The 21,604-nt window shown below is 37.8% G+C and overlaps 1 protein-coding gene across 1 annotated transcript in view; it reads right to left on the bottom strand.

The window, feature by feature from the left end:
* pde1cb (phosphodiesterase 1C, calmodulin-dependent b) overlaps window positions 1–12,260 on the bottom strand; it is a 77,634-nt gene extending 65,374 nt beyond the window's left edge. The window contains exons 1-3 of the mRNA XM_046876043.1: window positions 12,023–12,260; window positions 4,028–4,078; window positions 2,847–3,018 (exon numbers count right to left, since the gene is read on the bottom strand). Of these exons, the coding sequence (XP_046731999.1) occupies window positions 2,847–3,018; window positions 4,028–4,078; window positions 12,023–12,107 (308 nt within the window). The 5' untranslated portion in view covers window positions 12,108–12,260. The remainder of the gene's footprint in view (window positions 1–2,846; window positions 3,019–4,027; window positions 4,079–12,022) is intronic.
* Between the last annotated feature and the right edge of the window lie 9,344 nt (window positions 12,261–21,604).

The raw sequence follows: 21,604 nt of genomic DNA, 5'->3' as shown, positions 1-21,604 counted from the left end.
AAAACCAACAGAGTGATGGGGTTCCATGGATTTTCTGACCATTGATTCATTATTAAAAACATGAAATAATAATGCTTCGTAGGAGCCCTGAAGTTTTCTAATGACATTGTTGAGGATTATATATATATATATATATATATATATATATATATATATATATATATATATATGTATGGTAAGATTCATATCCATCGATTTAAAAAAAAAGTGTGCATCAGATACAAGTTGGCATTTGTTTTGAGCGTATTTGCATCTGTAAAAAAATCATTTATTTATATATCATTATTAGTAGATGTGCTACACTTTTATTATTTAAAAAGCTAAAAAAATCATTTGTGACCAATATATTCTACGTAGATCAATTTCTCCTTGCTAAACTGTTTTTTTAACGCACTATTAGACGTATTACAACACTACAGAGACCGAGGCGTGTCCTGAGAGTCACATAGAATACGGATTAACATGGCAGAGGTAGAGCTGTAACTTCCTGGAGACACAACCAGAAAAGAACTTGTGGTTTTATTTAGTCTTTTTCTCTTTTTTTGTGAAAGGGGAAAGGGTGTTAGAAATCCGAATTTGGCTTTTTTGTGTAATTGAATCTCTTTAGCAACATGTCAGTTCGGATATTTTTGTTAGTTGTCTCTTATAAGTGATGAAATGTAAAGAAATGTGTGATTTGACTGAAATCTGAGATAATCCCTCTTTTCCGGAGTCCCTTTAAGAAACCAGTCCAGTGCTGCTGTCTGTGAGAGTGTACAGTGACCTCCACAATTATTGGCACCCCTGTTTAAGATGTGGTCGTGGACTTCAAAAAATACTCCTTTTTTTTAAAACAACATAGAACCCAAATGCAAAAAAAGAGAAAAATCCAACCTTTTATTTAAGTACATTACTTTGGTGGTAAAAAAATCACACATTTAGAAAAAAAAAAAAAACTTGAAATCATGTGTGCCACAATTATTGGCACCCCTGATGTTAATACTTTGTACAACCTCCTTTTGCCAACAAGACAGCACTTAATCTCCTCCTATAACATTTCACAAGATTGGAGAACACAGAGAGAGGGATTTTTGACCATTCTTCTTTGCACAATCTTTCTAGATCATCCAGTGTCCTGGGTCCTCTCTTATGCACTCTTCTCTTTAGCTCACCCCACAGGTTTTCGATTGGGTTGAGGTCTGGGGACTGAGATGGCCATGGAGGACCTTGAGTTTGTGACTGCTGAACCACTTTTGTGTAGATTTTGCCACATGTTTTGGATCATTATCCTGCTGAAAGACCCAATGACGACCCATCTTCAGCTTTCTGGCAGAGGCCATCAGGTTTTTATTTAAAATATCCTGGTACTTCAAAGCGTTCATAATGCCATGCACCCTTTGGAAGAGAAACAGGCCCACAGCATCACAGATCCTCCACCATACTTCACGGTGGGCATGAGGTGCTTTTCGGCATACTCATCTTTTGTTTTACGCCAGACCCACTTAGAGTGTTTGTTGCCAAAAAGCTCAATCTTAGTCTCATCTGACCAAAGCACACGATCCCAGTTGAAGTCCCAGTACCGCTTAGCAAACTCCAGACGTTTACGTTTGTGAGTGTTAGTGAGAAAAGGCTTTTTCCTTGCATGCCTCCCAAACAGCTTGTTGGCATGTAGAGAGCGTCTGATGGTTGTTTTGGAGACTCTGTGACCCCAAGATGCCACTCTTTGATGCAATTCTGTGACGGTGAGCTTGGGAACTTTTTTTACTTCTCTTACCATCCTCCTCACTGTGCGTTGTGGCAAGATAAACTTGGGACCTCTTCCAGCCTTGTTTGTCACTGTTCCAGTTGTTTTAAACTTCTTAATGATTCCTCTGACTGTAGATACCGGCAAGTTAAGGCGAGTGGCTATTTTCTTGTAGCCATTGCCTGACTTATGAAGGTCGACACACATCTGCCTTACTTGAATGGTGTGTTCTCTTGTCTTTGCCATGTTGACAAATGGGTAAGAGAATTAGGCCTCTGTGTCACGTCATATTTATACCCCAGGGAAACAGGAAATCATGAATTACTAATTAAAAGTCCCTAGATACCCTGACCAACCTTAGCAACTACAGAAAAATATATAAAAAAAAAAAAACTATTAAATTTTTCAGAGGAATTGTTAGGGGTGCCAATAATTGTGGGACACATGATTTCAAGGTTTTTTTTTTCTAAATGTATGATTTTTTTTCCACCAAAGTTATGTACTTAAATGAAAGGTTGGATTTTTCTCTTTTTTTGCATTTGGGTTCTATGTTGTTTTAAAAAAAAGGAGAATTTTTAGAAGTCCACGACCACATCTTAAACAGGGGTGCCAATAATTGTGGAGGGCACTGTAGATTATTCCAGTGACAGCGGTGCCATTTAACCCGTTCAATCACTTGCATTCGAAAATGTGAACTGTTCCATGCGATGAACAGCTCGATGTGGGACGAACGACCCGAGGGTTCGCCCCATTAACCACGCTGAATCAATTGTCCCTGCGAGAACTCTTTCATTTAATGTGTGTGTGTGTGTGTGTGTGTGTGTGTGTGTGTGTGTGTGGGGGTGTGTGTGTGTGTTTGTGTGTGTGTGTGTGTGTGTGTGTGTGTGTGTGTGTGTGTGTGTGTGTGTGTGTGCACAGAAAGGTGTGTTTAAATGCAGCCAGACAAGCAGCAAAGGAATACAACCCGAGGCTAATGACATACGCAGGTAACATGCATGAATGGACACTGATTTACGATCCATCCTTCATAAGTTGGTCAGAGAGAGAGAGAGAGAGAGAGAGAGAGAGAGAGAGAGAGAGAGAGAGAGAGAGAGAGAGAGAGAGTGAGTGAGTAAGACCTGACCTGATGGCAGCTTTCTCCGTAGCATCTGGACTGTCTACAGAAGGAAACTCCTCAGCCAGGATCTCCTCTGGGCTACGTGGGTCATCTGCGATGCTCCTCTGACCCTTGACCTTTTCCTTGGATCCCAACCCAGATGTGATGGTGTTCCACAGGGCACTCTGGGACTTGGAGCCTTTAGATGGGAGGAAGATGATGTTGTAAGATGAAATAGTTAAAATTGATAAACAAAAATATTCCATCAAATGTCTGCATTAAAGATTTCTTCAGGAATCTTTCCACGTTATAACTAGAGGTCTGTAAAGTCATCGGATTTGCATATTGATCAGCACCGATTGCTGATTGCTGGAACTTTTGGGTTGAATGTGAACACTGACTGCACCCCCAGGTCTCCTCACGTCACCTCCATTAGTACCTCACTGTAGAAACACCCTTGTGGGTGAATGAATCTCCACAAATCTCCACAAGTACATGGAGAAAAAGACAGGAGGCAGAGCTGCAGGTGGCAGAGTTAAAGATGCTGCGATTTCATTCGAATTTCATTGTTAGGGTCCGTGCAGGTGAGACATTGTGAAGACAAGGTGAGAGAGGAGCGATTGAGATGATTTGGACATGCTGAGGATGGAGCTGCCAGGCAGGAGAAAAAGAGGCCAAGGAGGAGGTTTATGGATGTGGTGAGGGAAGACATGGTTTGGATTGGTAAAGGACAGAGTGATATAGAGACAAATGAAGAACAACATTGTAACCTATAGAGTACTTTATTAATTCAGGCACTTGGATTTTTCACAATGCTTTAGTGGTAGCAATCAGATTAAATTTCGTGTTAGCAACTTCTAAGTGAACCCTCAAAAGGATTTTTTTGCAATTGTTATTTAAAATACATTAACGCCAATGATGCAATACTGCCATCTAGTGAACAAAACGGTGCATGACATCCTAGAATATGTAAATTTTTAAATAGATCTTTTAACTTGTAGCTGTTTTACTCCACATGCATTACTCATAATATCTGATGTGAAATATGAAACAACTAGTGACATACAACATTTTTGTAAATATGAACCGGCTCATGAGCAAGTTTATAATCTATCCTCGTCTCGTTCATAGCCTGAGGCGGTGTGTTTGTGTGGGGTTTTGTTGGTGATGGTGCTTTTTTTTCCATTTCCCCCAAGGAAAACACTTACGTGCAAACATTGCCGGTGGCCTGCTGTTGCTTTCTCCATCTTCGTTAGCCACTGGAGAGAGAGAAAGAAAGAACGAGAGAAGGAAAAAAGAGAGAGAGAAAAAAGGCATTAAAGAGGCATCAAAAGTCGAAAAAAGATGTGTGTTGGTATCATGACACATACACGTTTATGCAGTGTGTGTATGTGTGTGTTTCCACAAAGCTTCACGTTTCATAAAAGCAATTCATTAAAAGGCGACATGCAGAAATCGCTGCACGACACCGCTTTAAATCGGACCCCCTTCCAACCGCACACACACTTTCAAACCCACGCAGCTTCATCCCCTACATCATTAGTGGAAAAAAACGCTTTCGACGAGAAAAGTCACAGAGGTTACAGAAATGTAGCTCAACTACATTAAAGGTGCGTTTTTCTTTCTTTTTTTTACGCTTTATAGATTCTCAAATTGGACTGATGAAAAGGCGTTGATGAACTGTATCTCTGTAACCGGGGCTCCGATGAGGCAAATCCGGCTGCCGGATTTGTACTAATTAAAACTTGTGTTGTAGTATTTTGGTTGCTGTAGCAACAGGTCGTTCAGAGCAACTTTGTGCAGCAGAAGCACACAGTCGGTGATGATACAGAGATGAAAAATGAGCTGTTATTCAATAGAATATTTTTTTAAAAATGCATTTTAATGTAATGAGGTTTATGATCATTTTGTTAATTATGGAAGGAGTCTCCAGTGCCAGTAACTTTGCAAAGATACAAAGAAAAACCGTTTGGTTTGTGCGTTTTGAGTATCCTTTTCCATATTTAGTTCTTGTTTGCTGTCAGAATGACCTCCATTTTTCTGAGAAGATGTTCCACTAGGTTTTGTGGAGATTTGTGGCGATTTATTCAGAAACAAAGGTCTTGGTAAAGTCAGGTACTGATGTAGGTGAGGTAAAGAGGCCTGGGGTGCAGTCAGCATTCACATTTATTGTTCAATAGGGTTTTATAGCAGGCCCCTCAAAATCTTCCACACACTTCCAATCCATGTAAACCATATCTTCAAGGAGCTGGTTTTGTATACAGGCGTTTTGTCATGCTGAAATAATTTTGGGTCCCCTAGTTCACAGGCAAAATTTGACATACTGTACAATTGGGTGCCTCCAACTTTGTGGTAACAGTTTGGCTAAAACAACATCTGGCTGGAAAAGTCAGGTGTCCCAATACTTTTGTCCAAATAGTGTATATTGTTCTGTATTTTTTTATCCTTTATTATATAAAATGCAGTAGTCACCCAAATACCTTGTTCCAAAAAAACTAAATTCCCAAAGTGTTGCATTTAAGGTGCATTTTTTGTTTTCAGTCAGGAAATGTTCCAAAAGTTTCCTGGATGCCGTAGAGTTTCTGAATTAAGCAATTCAGAGAAATCAGCAGAAAGTGCTTAAGTTAAAACTTTGACTATGGCTTTTTGTATACCGACTGATCAACGCATGACTATGGAAGCCTGTTTACGCTACATAAAAAAAAAACATTCACTAATTCCGACTTTATTTCTCGTAATTCCAACTTTATTTTTTCACAATTCCGACATTTTTCCCGCATTGCCAACCTTTTGTCTCGAAAGTCCAACTTTATTTTTTGTGCTTATGACTTTTCTCTTGCAAGTCCGACTTTATTTCTCGCAATTCCGACTTTATTTCTCGCAATTCCGACTTTATTTCTGCAATTCTGACTTTAATTCTAACAACAATAAGTTAGCCGGAGCTATCCCTTCTGTTTCCACCTTAAAATCAGAATGTAGGGCGTGTACATAGCAGACAGGAGCTCAGGCTACGATGGCTGCGTTTTCTCTGTCCAGGTACGAAAGAGAGCAGTTTGTGAAAACACTAACTAAAATAATCCACTATGACTTTATTTATTGTTTCACAGAATGGTCTATTGATTGTGGTGTACTTAATTTTCAATGTGTAAAGCTTTCTGGCACTACAGAGGGGGTGTCGCTGCCTGATTGGCTAAAAAAGTCGGAATTGTTAGAAATAAAATCAAACTTGTGAGAAAAAAAGTCAGAATTGTGAGAAATAAAATCATTAGGCAACTTATTTTTTTATGTGCCGGTCTTCGATACATTATGGAAAATCTCTTTACACCACAAATATACACAAATACAGACTCTTTATATAGTTTGTATGTCAGGATTGCAATTTAATCAGCACCGATAGTTGATTGCTGGAACTATTGTCTATTGGCAAAAATCCATGGCGATAGTTTTTCCGGGTTGCGTTATACTGTATGAGAGCGGCCTCTAGAGGCAAATCACTGATGCCACTTGCTGTTTATTCATTCTGGATCTCATTGTTAATGTTTATTTGGAGTGTTACATTTTGTTTAAGTTTGAATGAATGTCATTTATTTCCTCAATATTTATTAATATAATTCATACAATCATATTTATTTCAAGTAGCAAATTTTCCAAACTTAATACTCCTCTTTTTATTTTTTTATTCCTGTAATAAACTGCAGTACTATTTTACATAGAGTGTTTTTTTATTTTTTATGTAAAACTATCGCGAGTACGATCCAACCTAGCTTTCGGTTTCGGTAAAATCGGTCGACCTCTAGTTCTTAATATCTCAAATCCTCTGCCTGTTGAGTCTTGTGTTTTGTCCCATGATGATAATGAAGCAAAACAAACAAAAATCTAATGTCAAGAATTTACTGAGAAAAAGGAAAAGAACAACGGTTCCTGTGAAGGAAAAAAATTCCTGGTTAAAAACTCCCTATTTTCCTATCTCCAAGAAGAAAATCTGTCTAAAAAAGAAGCTCAGGACTCTGGAAACTGCATGAGCAATGCAGGTGAACCACCAACATCCAGACCATGAGTTCCTTTACAAAGCTTCTCCTTTCTCCTTAAATACAATACAGCACGATCATTATGCGTCTTCCTTCGATTTTAATCAGTTTTATACTAAACACTTATTAATTTCATTGTGTATTCTAATAGTGAGAAGTTTTCTTCAATGCGTAAAGACACGATTTCTTCAATTCGGTGTTACAAAAAACGTTCCCTTCATTTTCACACTCGTTTTGACAATCGAGCACAGAGGAGTTTATTAGAAAAGAATGTAGCGGAGACCTTGCAGCCTTGTCTCTGGCCTGTCCGCCCTGATGAGGACGCTTCATGAGTAGGAGCTCAGCACGCTCGGCTAAACCCAGCGGAGTGGGCCCTCCCCGTTACCATGGCGACGGTCAGCTGTTCGAAAATGCCACACTGTGTTAACGGGGGAAGTGTGAATCCAAATCGATCGTGTACACACACACACACACACACACACACACACACACACACACACACACACAAGCACTCACACACGGGTCATCAAACTGTACAACACATCCTCTCATTAAATTCAGTACAAAAGCCACATATATATAATAACTATAATACACATTTTTAAAATTTACATCTATCTCTGTCTTTCTCTGTCTCTCTTCATCTGTCTCTCACGCTCTGTCTATATTTCTGTCTCTCTAGCGCTGTCTTTCTGTCTGTTCCTCTCTGTTTCAATCTCGCTCTCTCTGTCTCTTTCTTGCTGTCTCTCTCACTCTATGTCTCTCTCTTTGTATTTCTCTCTCTCTCTCTCTCTCTCTCTCTCTCTCTCTCTCTCTCTCTCTCTGTCTTTTCTCTCACTTTACAAACTGCTTTGTTTTTTGTTTCCTCAATGCCAAGTTCAGGAGAGATGTGTGCGATCAAAAGGTCTGGCACTTTTCATTCTGCGAGCCACCAGTTGCCATAGTGAGGTTGCCTGATGGTTCGAAAAATCCCCCAAGAAAACAAAAAAGTAATAATAATAATAATAATAATAATAATAATAATAATAATAATTAGAGTTACATTCTTACATTCAACACATTCAAAGACTAAATGCTCTAACATACATACACACTCTTATACTTACACAATAAGAACAAAAGTATTCAGACACTTTTTAAGCCATATGTGCTGCTTCCCAAACTGTTACCACAAAGCTGGAGGCACATCATTAAAAAGAATGTCTTTGGATGCGATAACATTAAATTTTCCCTTTACTCTTCGACCCCCTGCTCTGAGGCATCTGAAGCAGTGCTTTCAGGAATCTTTCTTTCTTTCTTTCTTTCTTTCTTTCTTTCTTTCTTTCTTTCTTTCTTTCTTTCTTTCTTTCTTTCCTATTTGCTGTCAGATCTAACTTTTAGCAACATAAGGTAACAAATAAAATAAAATAATCTTAAAAATAAGATTTTGCTGTGATGTTAAACTCCTGTTCCAAAGCATTGACATTTCTAGGCTGCTTTCATAAAATGTAAAATACACATTTTCCGATTAAAATAAACATTCACCATAAGAGTGCTTATATGTTTTCATTGTTGATTTTCATTGCAAGACTTAGATAAAGTGGAGAATCGCTGTACAAATAAACAGCTTGTTCCTACGGATATGATAATGTAGTAGAAGGAGTGTATTAATATACTGAAACGTGTGATTTGCGTCGCAGGTGGAAAAACGGTCAGGTCTTCTGAACGAATTAAATATGAGTATTCATCAGCGACGTGATAACAGGAGCTTTATCGCTACCGCGAGTAGAAACTTGGCAAGCTCGTCCTGCCTCTGTTCCAGGTTTGGGATATTTAAAGCGGTTTCAACTCAGGAGTGTATACTGGACAAAGAAAACATGCAGCATCTTCTGGTGAATCCAGCAAGCCTGGTCAAAATCTCTTTTTAGAAAAGAAAAAAAAAAAATTGGAATCCAAAGGCCAAGAAAACAAGTGGAACTGACCCATAATAACTTCATCCCACAATACACATAATACTCCTATAACCCATTGCATTTGGGGTTGAAAAAGATATTTAAATGGAAAAAGTCTGAAAAGGCTACAAATTAGTTTCAGTGGCTAGATACCAATCATTATTAGAATATTCTCTTTTAGCTAACATTTAGACAGAATGTAACCTAATGTTATGAAAAAAAAGTCATGCTATGTTGCCAAATATGTTATATAATTAATAATGCCCTTATTTTAATAAATATTTCCCAGGATGAATAATCAAGTTATACAGTATAGGAGCGGAAATAGTGTTTTCATGCACATGCAAAGCACAAGTCAACATGGGTTACATATATGAGGTGGATCTTTATCTTCGGGAAGAGGGCGAAGTCCGCAGAAGCCAAATCTGGCAAGTAGGGTGGAGGCAGAAGTGAGATCATGTGGGATGTTCTCCGACAATCATCATGCACAAGCCTTTCTGAACTATCGCCGTCTTGCATGTTGCGGCATCGCAGTGTGTCAAACGTATGTCTGGTCAAATGTCTCTGTGGCAGATTTGCCCTGTTTCATGCAGAATTTCACGTTTGGTCTTTGTTTTAACTTGTTGACCAGGATGAGATCGCAGACTTGGTAATGCACGTGGTCAGAAGAGTCGCTTATGAAGGTCGGTGCTCCCTGTGACTGTGCGTGCGGCCTTGTGCTGCCATTTGTTGGCGTGCTACAAAACTAGCGTCGAACCTTTATGATGCCAACTGGTACAAATTATATGGACATTAATGTTGGGACATCTAACTGTTTCAGGCAATATGAGTTCTTTCCCAATTGTATGGGACGTCTTTGGGAAATTGGGAAATTTTCCCTTCACTTTGTACTAGGAGACCCAAAACTCGTCCAACATGACGATATGCACAAAGCCATCTCCATGAAGATGCTTTAAATGGCTTGGAGTGGAAGATCTCCTGCTATAAAGCTCCGACTCTCAACCCTATTTTTTTATTATTTGGGATGAATATGACTGCTGACTGCACTATTTGCCTCCTCACCTCATCTAGATCAGTACCTGACTATTGTTTGTGGGTAAATGAGCACAAATGACCTGCCTGTGTGAGTTCATAGTGAAGGTGTAACAGTGATATGTGCACTCAAATATGTCAACTAACATTAAAAAAAGAAAAATTGATGCAGAATGTAGAGATATCCAGATCCAAATCCAGATCCAGATCCTCTCTCAGTCATGAACATTTGTTCGCTGTCCTTCGCATATCCACCTCAGATGTTCATCCTGACTTCAGTGCCCTTGTTCAAGCCCAAAACAGGCCAAAACAGTGTGTATTTAGATAGATAGATAGATAGATAGATAGATAGATAGATAGATAGATAGATAGATAGATAGATAGATAGATAGATAGACAGACAGACAGACAGACAGACAGACAGACAGACAGATAGATAGATAGATAGATAGACCCTTCTCTAGTAGCTTACATCATGTAAATACTGTATGGCTGAACCAATTAGAAAGCATGATCTCTGAACACATCTGGCATGTAGATAAATATTTACTTTCCAGCCACGATTCCTAGAATAACTGCTGTATCACAAAAGTCACAATTAAACTATAAAAAAAAAAAAACACGCTGCTTAAATTCAGCTGCTGAGACGTCACACTGTTTCATGAAACCACTGTGGCAGACGGGTCATAGTTAAAAGGTAAAGCGAGCTTCTCTACCACTTTTATCTGAACATCACAGTGGTTGGCAGCGCTGTGACTGGTCTCAGTGTTTGCGTGGGCAGAAGAACGGTGATTAAAAAAGTCGTGCGAGAGCAGCCGATGGTGTAGGTTCGCATGGAAAAGATCAACCAACATCAAAAATGTATTCATAAATTTTGCATTATACAGTAGCATTCGCAATGTTTAGAAAGAATGGTATAGCTACGTCGTGTAAATAAATAAAAAAACACCTGCATCAGTTCTCAGATGGATACGGTTTCCTAAGGAAATGCAGTAATCCATTTCTACTGACTGTGTGGGAAAATATTATTAAATGGTGTGTCGGCTGAAATACAGTCCCTTACTGAATAAAATACATGTTGGATTAAATAAATAAAAAAGTTTTATTTGGGAAAAATATTCTCAGGACAAACTGATACAACAGACAAATATAGGACAAATATAGACAAGACAATATTCAATAAAGGAATTTGAAGAATAGAGTGAGTGCCATTACTTTTGCATTGGTCAAAATATAAAAATAATATAAATATATAAATAAACAAAAGAAAATGAGCAAATCTAGTAGTAGTTCTACTTCTGATAATACATAAATACATAAATAAATAAATTACAGTAATTTATTATTATTATTATTATTATTATTATTATTATTATATTTCTTGTTATTTTTGTTATTCTTCTTGTTCCAAACAAATACTCATTGCAGAATATATCACAAAACAACAAAAATGTCATTTACACACATTAATTTATTCAGTTTTATTGAATAATTTTCTGTTTTATATTAATGTGGAAATTTCAATTATTGATTGCTCACTTTATCCTTTTATAGGGTTTTTTTTGTTTGTTTTTTTTCGAATCCAGATTTACAATCTAACAATCTCTCTCTCTTTTACTCTTTTTTTTCTGTCCATCTCTCTGTCTCTTACTCTCTTACTGATTCTCACTATATCTCACTCTGTCTCTCTGTGTTTCTTTCATTGTCACTCTGTTCCTGTCACTCTTTCTGTTTCTCTCACTCTGTTCCTCTTTTCTCTTTCTCTACCTCTCTGTCTCTTACATTAACTCTTTTTCTCTCACTGTCTCTCACTCGGTTGCTCTCACTGTTTCTCTCACTTTATCTCTTTTTTCTCATCGAGTCTCACACTGTTATTCTCACTGTCTCTCATTTTTCTATTTTTCTCTCATTGTTTCTCACTCTGTTTCTTTTACTCTATCTCTCACTCTGTCTCTCACATTAACTCTTTTTTCTCTCACTGTCACTCACTTCATCTCTTTTCTCTCATTGATTCTCACACAGTTATCTCACTCTGTTATTCTCACTCTGTCTCTCATTTTTCCATTTTTCTCTCATTGTTTCTCAATCTGTTTATCTTACTCTCTTTCACACTGTTTCTGTTACTGTTTATTGGTTTAGCTCACTCTGTTTCTCTCTCTCTTTCCCCCACTTTCTCTCTCTCTCTCTCTCTCTCTCTCTTCATGACTCTTACCGATAGTAAAGCTGAATCCATCGATGCTGAACGTCGCACTCCTCCCTTTCTTAAGTCCCTGTTTCCTGCCGCTGTGCTCCGTCATTCCCTCCTTCCTCCTCTCTCCTCTCCCTCAGGCCAGTGTCGAAGCTCTGCAAGCTCGGGCTTCACACTAATTTACACGCTCACGCACCACAGACAGCGCTGTGATGCGGAGTGGAGCGTCTGCCAGAGGTGCCAGAGGGTTGCAGTGTGTGTGTGAGACCTTCGGGGTGAAGTTGTGTAGAGGCAGCTTTCTTTTCTTTCTCTCTCTCTCTCATCCTCCTCCTCCTCCGTAATCCACCTCCTTCCTCTCTCAGTGCTGACCTTCCCTCACACTCTCTACATTATTCTCTTTCTCTCTCACTCTCTCTTTCCTTCTCTCTTTGTGTATCACACTTTCTGTTACTTACACACAGACACACACACACAGCATTGTTCTGAATTTTGCCTATTTCCCCAGATAATGGCAGACTGTGTCATTTTCGTTTCATTTGTGTTTCAATTGCCAACACAAAGGCTGTCATTTATGACTTACGATGAAAAGAGAGAGACAGAAATACAACCAGGCAGACTTTCAGAGAGAGAGAGAGAGAGAGACAGAAAGACAGACGGACTGGATAGACACCCAGGCAAACAGAGACACAAGCAGAGCGACAACAATACAGACAGGCAGAGAGACAAAGAGAACAAAGAAAAAGAGAGACAGGCAGAAAGACAGAAAGACAGCCTGAGAGATGGACAGGCAGTGAGACAGGAAGATAAACCAGACAGACAAGCAGAGAGTCAGAAAGACAGTCAGGCAAACTGGCAAGGAGACAGAAAGACTGACAGGCAAACAGACAGCCAGGCAGACTTGCAAATAGACAGCAAGTTGGCCAGACAGAGAGACAGAAAGACAGTTGGTAAAAAGATGGAATGACAGCCAGGAAGACAAAAATATAGACAAACAGAAGGCAGGAAGATAGACAGGCAGCAGACAGAAAACCAGACAGACAGACAGACAGACAGACAGACAGACAGACAGACAGACAGACAGACAATTAAATGCTGTGCCTTTATTTTGCTTTGATACTTTCTCCACTTAAACCAGAAAACTTGAAACAAAAAAAACAAACAGATTGTGTGTGTGTGTGTGTGTGTGTGTGTGTGTGTGTGTGTGTGTGTGTGTGTGTGTGTGTGTGTGGGTGTGGGTGTCAGATCATTGTCTGGAGACCATGGCGAGAAAATGTATGTAATTGATGAGAGCCCACTCAGCATTACAGCCCACCTTCACCCAACATACACACACACACACACACACACACACACACACACACACACACACACAAACACACATGGGAAACCTGTTAATGCACCATTTGAATCTGCGCACTTATAAATTCTGAGATCTGGAAGACGCCGTCCCTGGAGAAAATGTGTTCAAAGTAAATTTCTTTCTTCACCCAAAGCGGTAAATCATGTCATATTTCAAACCTGAGAAATTATCAAATCTGTTTGCTCAGAAGGTATCGAAAAGTCTTCAGCACAGTTTTTTCGACGAAAGGAACAACAGTTTATAGATAATATAACATAAGCGGTAACGGGAAGCGTCAGGTTGCCAAGTAATCCCACAACCCTCAACCTAACGATACACGAAAAGTACTGCTGTTCGGCGATATATCGTCATCATCATCAGACCATTTCATTCGACTGCTAATATAATGGCACATCCTTTCAAATTTCAATTATTAAGAATATATAGACTTTGAAATTATGTCAAAAATTTAATTTCTTAAATAAGTAAAACCTATATACAATGCTTATCAAAAAAATGTGGAGACACCTGGTCTTTTATAGTTGCATGTTCCTTTTGTTTTCATGCAACAAACTAAGTAATGCAACGGTATAAACATTAACATTAATATAAAAAAAATTATATATGCATAGTATCAAAAGAACCATCAAATCAATGCTAATAATTTTAGCAAATAACATGCAGTTTCTTAGCCAGAGAATGTCAAAGCTAATCTTCATGAAAATAGCTAACTTATAATGTACAGTGGCATTTATTATCTATTATTTTAGCTAACTGTTAGCTTAACATACTAAGAGGTTTATTAGCCACATAACCAACAAGCTAATAGTATGATTATATCTAACAAATAACATGCAGTTTCTTAGCCAGCTAATCTTGTGGAACATAGCTATAATGAATAATGTATTGTGAAGTTAATAAACCTTAAATATTTATGAGAACTAATTATTGACAAGTAACCAGGAAACTAGCTAATGGACAAAATATTATGAAGTTTATTAGCCAGGAAGTTCACATGCTAAGTAACATGTGCTGTGTATAAGCCCAGAAACCTACAAGCTAATCTTCATTTTAGCTAATAGCTTAACATTCAAAGAATTTAAATAAGCCAGAGAACATAGTCATTTTCATTGCAATTGCTAACTACGAATACATTATGAAGTTTACAGTGTGGAGACACCACGTCTTTTAGGGTTTTTTTGAGAGACAAATGCATTTTTCTTTTCTTTTGTATGCAACAAACTGAGAAATGTAACGGTATATAGGTTTACTTTGTCCAAACAAATATATAAAAGTACAGAGCTACAATTTTACTCTTATTGAAAAATCCTTCATTAGCATTAATAACAGCTTTACACACTTTCAGCATCTGAACAGTTTGTTTCTCCAAACAATAATACAACGGCAAATTTGGACTCCATGTGAAAGTTGAAGAAACGATAAAACTTTAAACTCTGTCTATCTCTCTGTCTCTCTCACTCTCTCTCTCGTTCTGGAAAACCCGAAGCTTGACTGGCCGACTCGCAGCCTTGTAGCTCCCCATTTCACAAATCAAAGAAAATGATACAATTTTATCACAAACCAGAGCATTCTGTCGTCACCCCTCTTTTATGCGCGCACCAGTTATTTTAGACAGCTGTGTCACCAGGCAACAGCTCGAGGTTTTTATCTGAGATGGAGATGGAGAGTCGGATTAACGGGAGGGGAAAAAAACCCGAACAGATAGATAACGAAGCACTGTTCTTCATCTTGATATAGTTCAGAGCCTGCGCAATGAGTGAGACAGCTGAGGCTGAATGAGGAGGGAGAAACATTAAAGCAGTGTGTACAAACCAGATTCATTCCTCTCTATTATGTATACACCCTCTATATAAAGGTTTGAAGGTTAGGGGTTATGGGTAAGTGTTGGAGTTAGGAGTTAAGGTTAAGGTTTAAGGGTCAGGGTTCAGGTTAAGGTTAGTAAATAGGGATTAGGAATTGGGGTTAGAACCTAAAGTTAGAGGTAGATTTAGCAATTAGGGTATGAGATTAAGGGGCAGAGTTTATGCTTAGGAACTAGGTTTAGGCCTTAAAGCTAGGGATAGGGTTATTAATTGGGAAAAGGTTTTAGGGTCAGGGGTTAGGGTGAGAAATTAGGGTTAGGGCTTAAGGGATAGGGGTTAGCAATTGGGGTTGGGTCTTAAAGACCAAGGGTTAATGTTTAAAATTAGGATTAGGTTTAAAGGTGAGAAATTAGGATTAGGTTTTAAGGATCTGAGGTTAGGGTTAAAAATAAGGGTTATGTCTTAAGGATTATATTTTAGGTCTTTTAGTTTGGGGTAGGGTTTAGTGTTAGGGGCAGGGGTAATGGTTAAAAATAAGAATTTAATCTTAGGAAATATAGTTAGGTTATATTTAAAGGCTGGGATTAGGACTTGGGTTAAATTTTAAGGGTCAACGTTTATTATGATTATGAATTAGGGGTTAGGAGTTAGGGTTTAAGGTTTGGGGTAGGTTTAAGAATTAAGGTTAGGATTTAGTGTTAGAATTAGGGTTAAGGTTTAGATCTTAAAGTTAGGAGTTAGGGTAAGAGCTCAGGATTAAAATAAGCTCTAGGGCTCAAGGTTAAAGGTAAAATAAAAAGAAAAAAAAGGTTATTGCATTAGGTTAAAAATTATGGTTAGGGTTTAAGTTTAAAAATTAGGATTAGGTTTTAAGGATCAGGGGTAGAAATTAGGATTATGGTTTAAATTTCGTGTTTAGATCTTACAATTAGAAGTAGGGTTTAAGGCTCAGGTGTTATAATAAAAAATTTGGGTTTGTTTTTCAAGCATTATGGTAAGGTCTTAAAGGTTAGGATTATGAATTAGTGTTTATGGGTTAGGAGTTAGGGTTAGTGTTAAAGGTTAGGAGTTAAGGTTGGGGCTTAGGGTTAAAATAAGGGTCGGATCTTAAGGTTAGAGGTAGAGTTAAAATTTCAGGTTAGGGCTTTATGTTAGAAATTATGATTAGGGTTTAAGAATCAGGGTTTAGGGTTAGAGATTAGGCATTAGTTTAATTGTATTGGTCAAAGGTTAGGTTTATGAATTAGGGTTATGGTTCGGTTTTAGGGTTAGGGCTTAAGAGTTGGGTTAGGGTTAAGATTTTTGGTTAGGGCTTAAGGTTTGTAGGAGAGTTAGGAATTAATGTTAGGTCCTAGGGTTAGAATTAGGTTTAGGGTTTTAAGGAATAGAGGTTACAGATTCCTGTTTATTTGGATCTTCCAAATCTACAAATATACCTGGGTACAAAAACAAGTCCAAGGTAAGGAAAAGTCGTCTTCAAGTCTTAAGGGGATTGTTGACAGGTTGCTGTGGTACATGAGGAACTGGTTGAAAAATAACACACTTTATGATGGTAATAGTGTGGGGCCACATCATTGTACTGTATTGTACTCACATTCCAAAAGCACCACACATCATTTCAAGCAACATTGTAAGCAGCTGTATTTGAAAAGTCAAAACCAGGAAGCCATTTCATAAATGTCCAACATGAATTTAGACAGCATGGGCTTTCCCAAAATGTGCATCTACAAGACCATCAAACAATCAATACAAACTTTATGCATTATCACCCACTAGACCGATCTAAAACAGTTCATTAATAATCCGTATCAGACCATGACGCACCTTGGAATCCCCTTCAATCCACCCCTCGTCTCCTCTTCCGTACACCACCTCAGCCTGAAGGAGCAATAAAAACCATGTGACACTGTGTTGACTCTGATGGCAAACACTGGAGGATACACAAGCTCATTAACGTCTCCTCCAACTCGAGGTGCGAATGGAAAGCATGAGAGCGTCTTCGGCTACGCCTTGTGCCTCTCGGCAGTTTCCGTGGAGACAAGGCAAAGTAATTAAGGGAGTGCGAGCGGCCAGGGAGCTCGTGTATTCCCAGAGTATGGCCTCATTAGAGGGACATTTAAGGTAATGTCGGAGATGTTTCCAGCGTACAGGAAACACAATGGCTTTGCCAATCGCTGGCATCATGAGTACTTCCACTTAAAAAGGGTTGTCTGAGGTTAGACAAGACAAAGCCACAGGCACTTTAAGGTTCTCAAGGTGAAATAGTTGGGACGCAGTTTCAATCAAACCTCATGTCAAATTGAGATCTTTGAAGACCTTTAAAAATTGTTTGAGAGCTTTGAAATGAATCCGAAGGATGACGTATTTCATAATAGCATATTAAAGTGATTGGCTGCTTTAAGAGGTGGTATCAGAAAGTTTCTAGATGAGCTCTGTTTAACAGAAAGTACACTATTTATCTACGTTTACACTCTATCGCCTTGCACAGCAATACAGCGCTCCCAGCATTCCTGCCACTTCTGGAATGTGTCCTGGAACTCTTCTTTCTTCATCTCAAGCACCTTCTGCCATTCGCGCAATGGCATCAAAATGGCGTTCTTCGAGCTGCATCTTCATCAAACGGTGGGTGCAGAATTGGGTTCTTGTGAATTGCAGATTTTTTTTGGCCAATCTGTTTGGCTGATTTTCTTTTTTTCTCCACTTCATCTCACAAACAGTTAATTAAGATATGATACAGAAAATTCCTTGAATTAAACATTTATGAAACAACACAAGCCTCTCTCACTAACAATACAGTCCCACAAAGTTACTGGCAATCTTTTTCCAAATGTATATGGATAAGAAACCCGGGACACACCATACTGACGGACAGTTTGTGTCGGGGTTTTAAGCGTCGGTCGGCTTTAGTTTTGTTTCCCTTACTGTTGTCTCTGGTCGGACCACGCCAGCTGTTTTCGGCCATTTCTGTATGTAGAATCAGCAGCGGAAAAAGAAAGAGAACGCCGATTGACAATTTAGCACACGAGAAAGAAACGAGAAAAAAACCCGGAACACGCTTGTTGTCATTCTTCCTCTTGTCTTTGTACCTGAGCAGACATGATTGAAAGAAGCTACACGAATTCGTAAGTAACGATCGCAGGCAGAGTAAACACTGCTTGTTTTATACAGTATTTTTACAGTATTGCCACCTGGTGGTATTGGAGAGTTATGTTTCCTTACGCAAGAGCAGAATGGACATGCAGGGTTTGGTGAGTCAGATGCTCCTGCTTAATAATCGGCCTAATTTCCAGTACAATCAGTCGATGCCGATTAATTAAAAAGATGCCAAAAATCGACCCGGATCAACTGGTCAACCTTTAATATTTTATATACACATATATCTTGACCAAGTAAGTAAGAGTAAGACACACTCCCAGTGGCAGGATGCAAACTCTAAATTGAACTGGACAAAAAGCTGCTGCTAAATTTGAATGATTTCGAAATAAAACTGTGAATATCTTTTCTATGGATTATGCCCTAAAACATGCATTTTGCTTTCAGGGGTAGTGTCTTAGGATTTCACTGGGTGTTTTATAGAACCTGACGTTCTGCAGATTTCATCTCAAATCACTCGACAAGCAATCACGGCAAGTGACAACGCCTACTGAAACCGAGTCTGTTCCAATCAGGATCAAACCTACGCAGTGTCTGAACGCCACGTACACACGCCATTTCCTTTATTATTAGAATCGTTTTCTGATTGTCGAGTCCTCGACTCCTCACCGTTGGTTCCGCTTTCACAGGAACTCATTTTAGAACTGAGCCAGATAAAAAGTGACTGATAGCTCATGCATTAGGGGAAAAAAGCAGATAATTGAAAGCATTTAATGATGTAATCTGAAATAGCTTTCGACAGCTGGCAGGCAGGAGGCGTTTCCCACACGCAATATATTCCAATGACTTGATTTTCATTTGTCAGACACATTTATTTTTCAAATCAAATTAGCAAGACATTTTTTTTTTATATTTTTTGTATATTTTTAGGACTTGTCTTGGTTTTCACATTGCAAATAAATGCACTAAATAATGCAAAAACTGCATTCATTAGTCAGAAAAACAGAAACTATGCTAAACAAAACTACAACCCCAATTCCAAAAAAGTTGGGATGCTGTGTAAAATTTAAATAAAAATCAAATTTTAGGGATAAAAGAACTAAGAAAACATATACAATGTTTAAACTAAGAAAATGTATAATTTTAAGGAAAAAATAAGGTAGTTTTGCTGGCTGCAGACCGTTTGCTAAAGTTTTGGGAGAGGACTGTTGTCCCATATGTGTCTGATACCGGATTCTAGCTGCTCGACAGTTCTGGGTGTTCTTTGTTGTGTTTTTCATTTCATGATCCGCCAAATGTTTTTAAATGGTGAAAGGTCTAGACTGCAGGCAGGGTATAGTAGAAGACGCAGTATGCAGTTAGCATTGTCTTGATCAAATATGTAAGGCCTTCCTTGAAAAAACTTTTTCTGGATGGAAGCATTTGTTTGGTGAATTGGGGTTGTATAAATCATAATATAATTCAATAATAATTACCACTTTTCTTATTGTTCAAATTTATGTTTTCTGCAACAGAGTCATTTTAGAGTCAAATTGGTTTCTTGTTGCAGTTGAATACTGGAGTTATTAATATTACAACAAGCAACCAATTTTATTTTTCATTACTTCATGTACCCGAGTGTGACTCCTCTTGCTTGGAGGAAAGTTTACTGTCCTCATCAGGGTCTTGATAGATGTTCTAGGAAGCACTTTAGAGCAATTTTTATTTTCACAGTACTGACCATTAAATCATAAAAGAAAGAGAAATATTAAAGTGGAATAATATTCCAGGTTCTAAATCTACCACAACACTGACCCAAAGCGCATAGTGATGATGAGCTGATGAAAATCAAATACTATAAATGTGTGCCATTCATAATTTATTTAGAATTTCACTGAAAAAGTTTTTTTAAATGAACATGGCGCATCAGTCTCATGTATGCTTCAAATTATTTTATTTCATTAAGGGTGCCAATAATTCTGTTTTGAATCAAGGATCTCCATGAACCTGTTATGACCTTAAAACTGATTTTGACCAAAAGTACTAGATTTAGGATCAGGATAATTATTTTATATTTCAAATACTATAATAGTTATTTTTTTTTTATTATTATTATTTATAATTAAAAAAATAATTTGATGCAATATTTTCAATTAATTTTGCATAATATACAATTTCAAGACACTTTTTTTATATTATAAATAATATTTGTTTTATATATATTTTTGGTATTTTTATATTTTAAATAATCAAAAAGGTTAATGCAACATTTTTATATCAAAAATGTACATTTTTATATTTTAAATCATATAAAAGTTAATGAAATATATTTCTATATTTCTTTTTTTTTTAATAAAGAAATAGTAGTGCAACACATATGTGAGATTTATATTTTCAATTGTTTATATTTGGATAATATAAAAGTGAATGCAATATTGTTTTATATTTATATTAAATGTTTTAATTTTTATTTTAAATTATAAAAAAGTTAACACAGTGCATATTTTACAATTTAACTAATCTAAAAGTTAATGCTATCACTTTGCATTTTTTAGTTGAACTAATATATGTTCAAATATGTTTTATGTTTAAATTTCTAGAAATCTTTATAAAAGTTAATGCACTACTTAAAAAAAAAAAAAAAAAAAAAAGAATTTAAAGAAATATATTAGTATATTGAAGATCTGAATGTTGTGGTACATGATCTCCTTGACAGCACATTTTTATTATGTGTAACAGAACACATCAGCGATCGTGACACTCAGAAATTTCTAACCTGATCTATGAGAGGTGATCTAATGAGCCAAACGAGCTGTCGCTTATTTTAGAAGAACGTCCAACTCGTTCGTTAAGACTTAGCCGTGGTTGGTGTCTCCCTTACCCACGAGTCCCTGTGGAGCAGCAGGTGAGAGTCGAGGTGAGCCAGTGTGCATGTGAAGGAGTTGAGAGAAGCCCGGCAGGGGTCGTCACCGGCCCATGGCCATGGTAACGGCGGAACAAGGGGCCTCGGGAGGCAATATTTTCGTCCCCCTCATGGGGCTGCACTTCCTTTGGAGAGCGAGCGGGGAGGGAAGCGTGAGTACAGGAGAGGGCCAGGATGTACGCGAGAGACGGAGTGAGGGAAGAAAGGGGATGGAAAGAGTGCAAAACAGGTGGAACCTGCCTCCCAGTGAACAGGACGAAGATAATAAAGGCACGTAATGATCGGAAAAAAAGGAAGAGAGAAACAATCTTTAGTTGTAATTATTTTATAAACTGAAAGGAAACAGTGGAATTTATAGATACAGGCAGATCATTACAGTGGAAAGCGGTAAAGAATACCTATGTATCGGAAAATTTATTCTTTTTGCATCTTTTCACGTTTTCCTAAAG

This window comes from Silurus meridionalis, chromosome 20, assembly GCF_014805685.1.
Source record: "Silurus meridionalis isolate SWU-2019-XX chromosome 20, ASM1480568v1, whole genome shotgun sequence".
NCBI lineage: Eukaryota > Metazoa > Chordata > Actinopteri > Siluriformes > Siluridae > Silurus > Silurus meridionalis.
The sequence above is the reverse complement of the archived record's forward strand: the minus strand, read 5'-3'. Positions and strand labels throughout refer to the sequence as shown.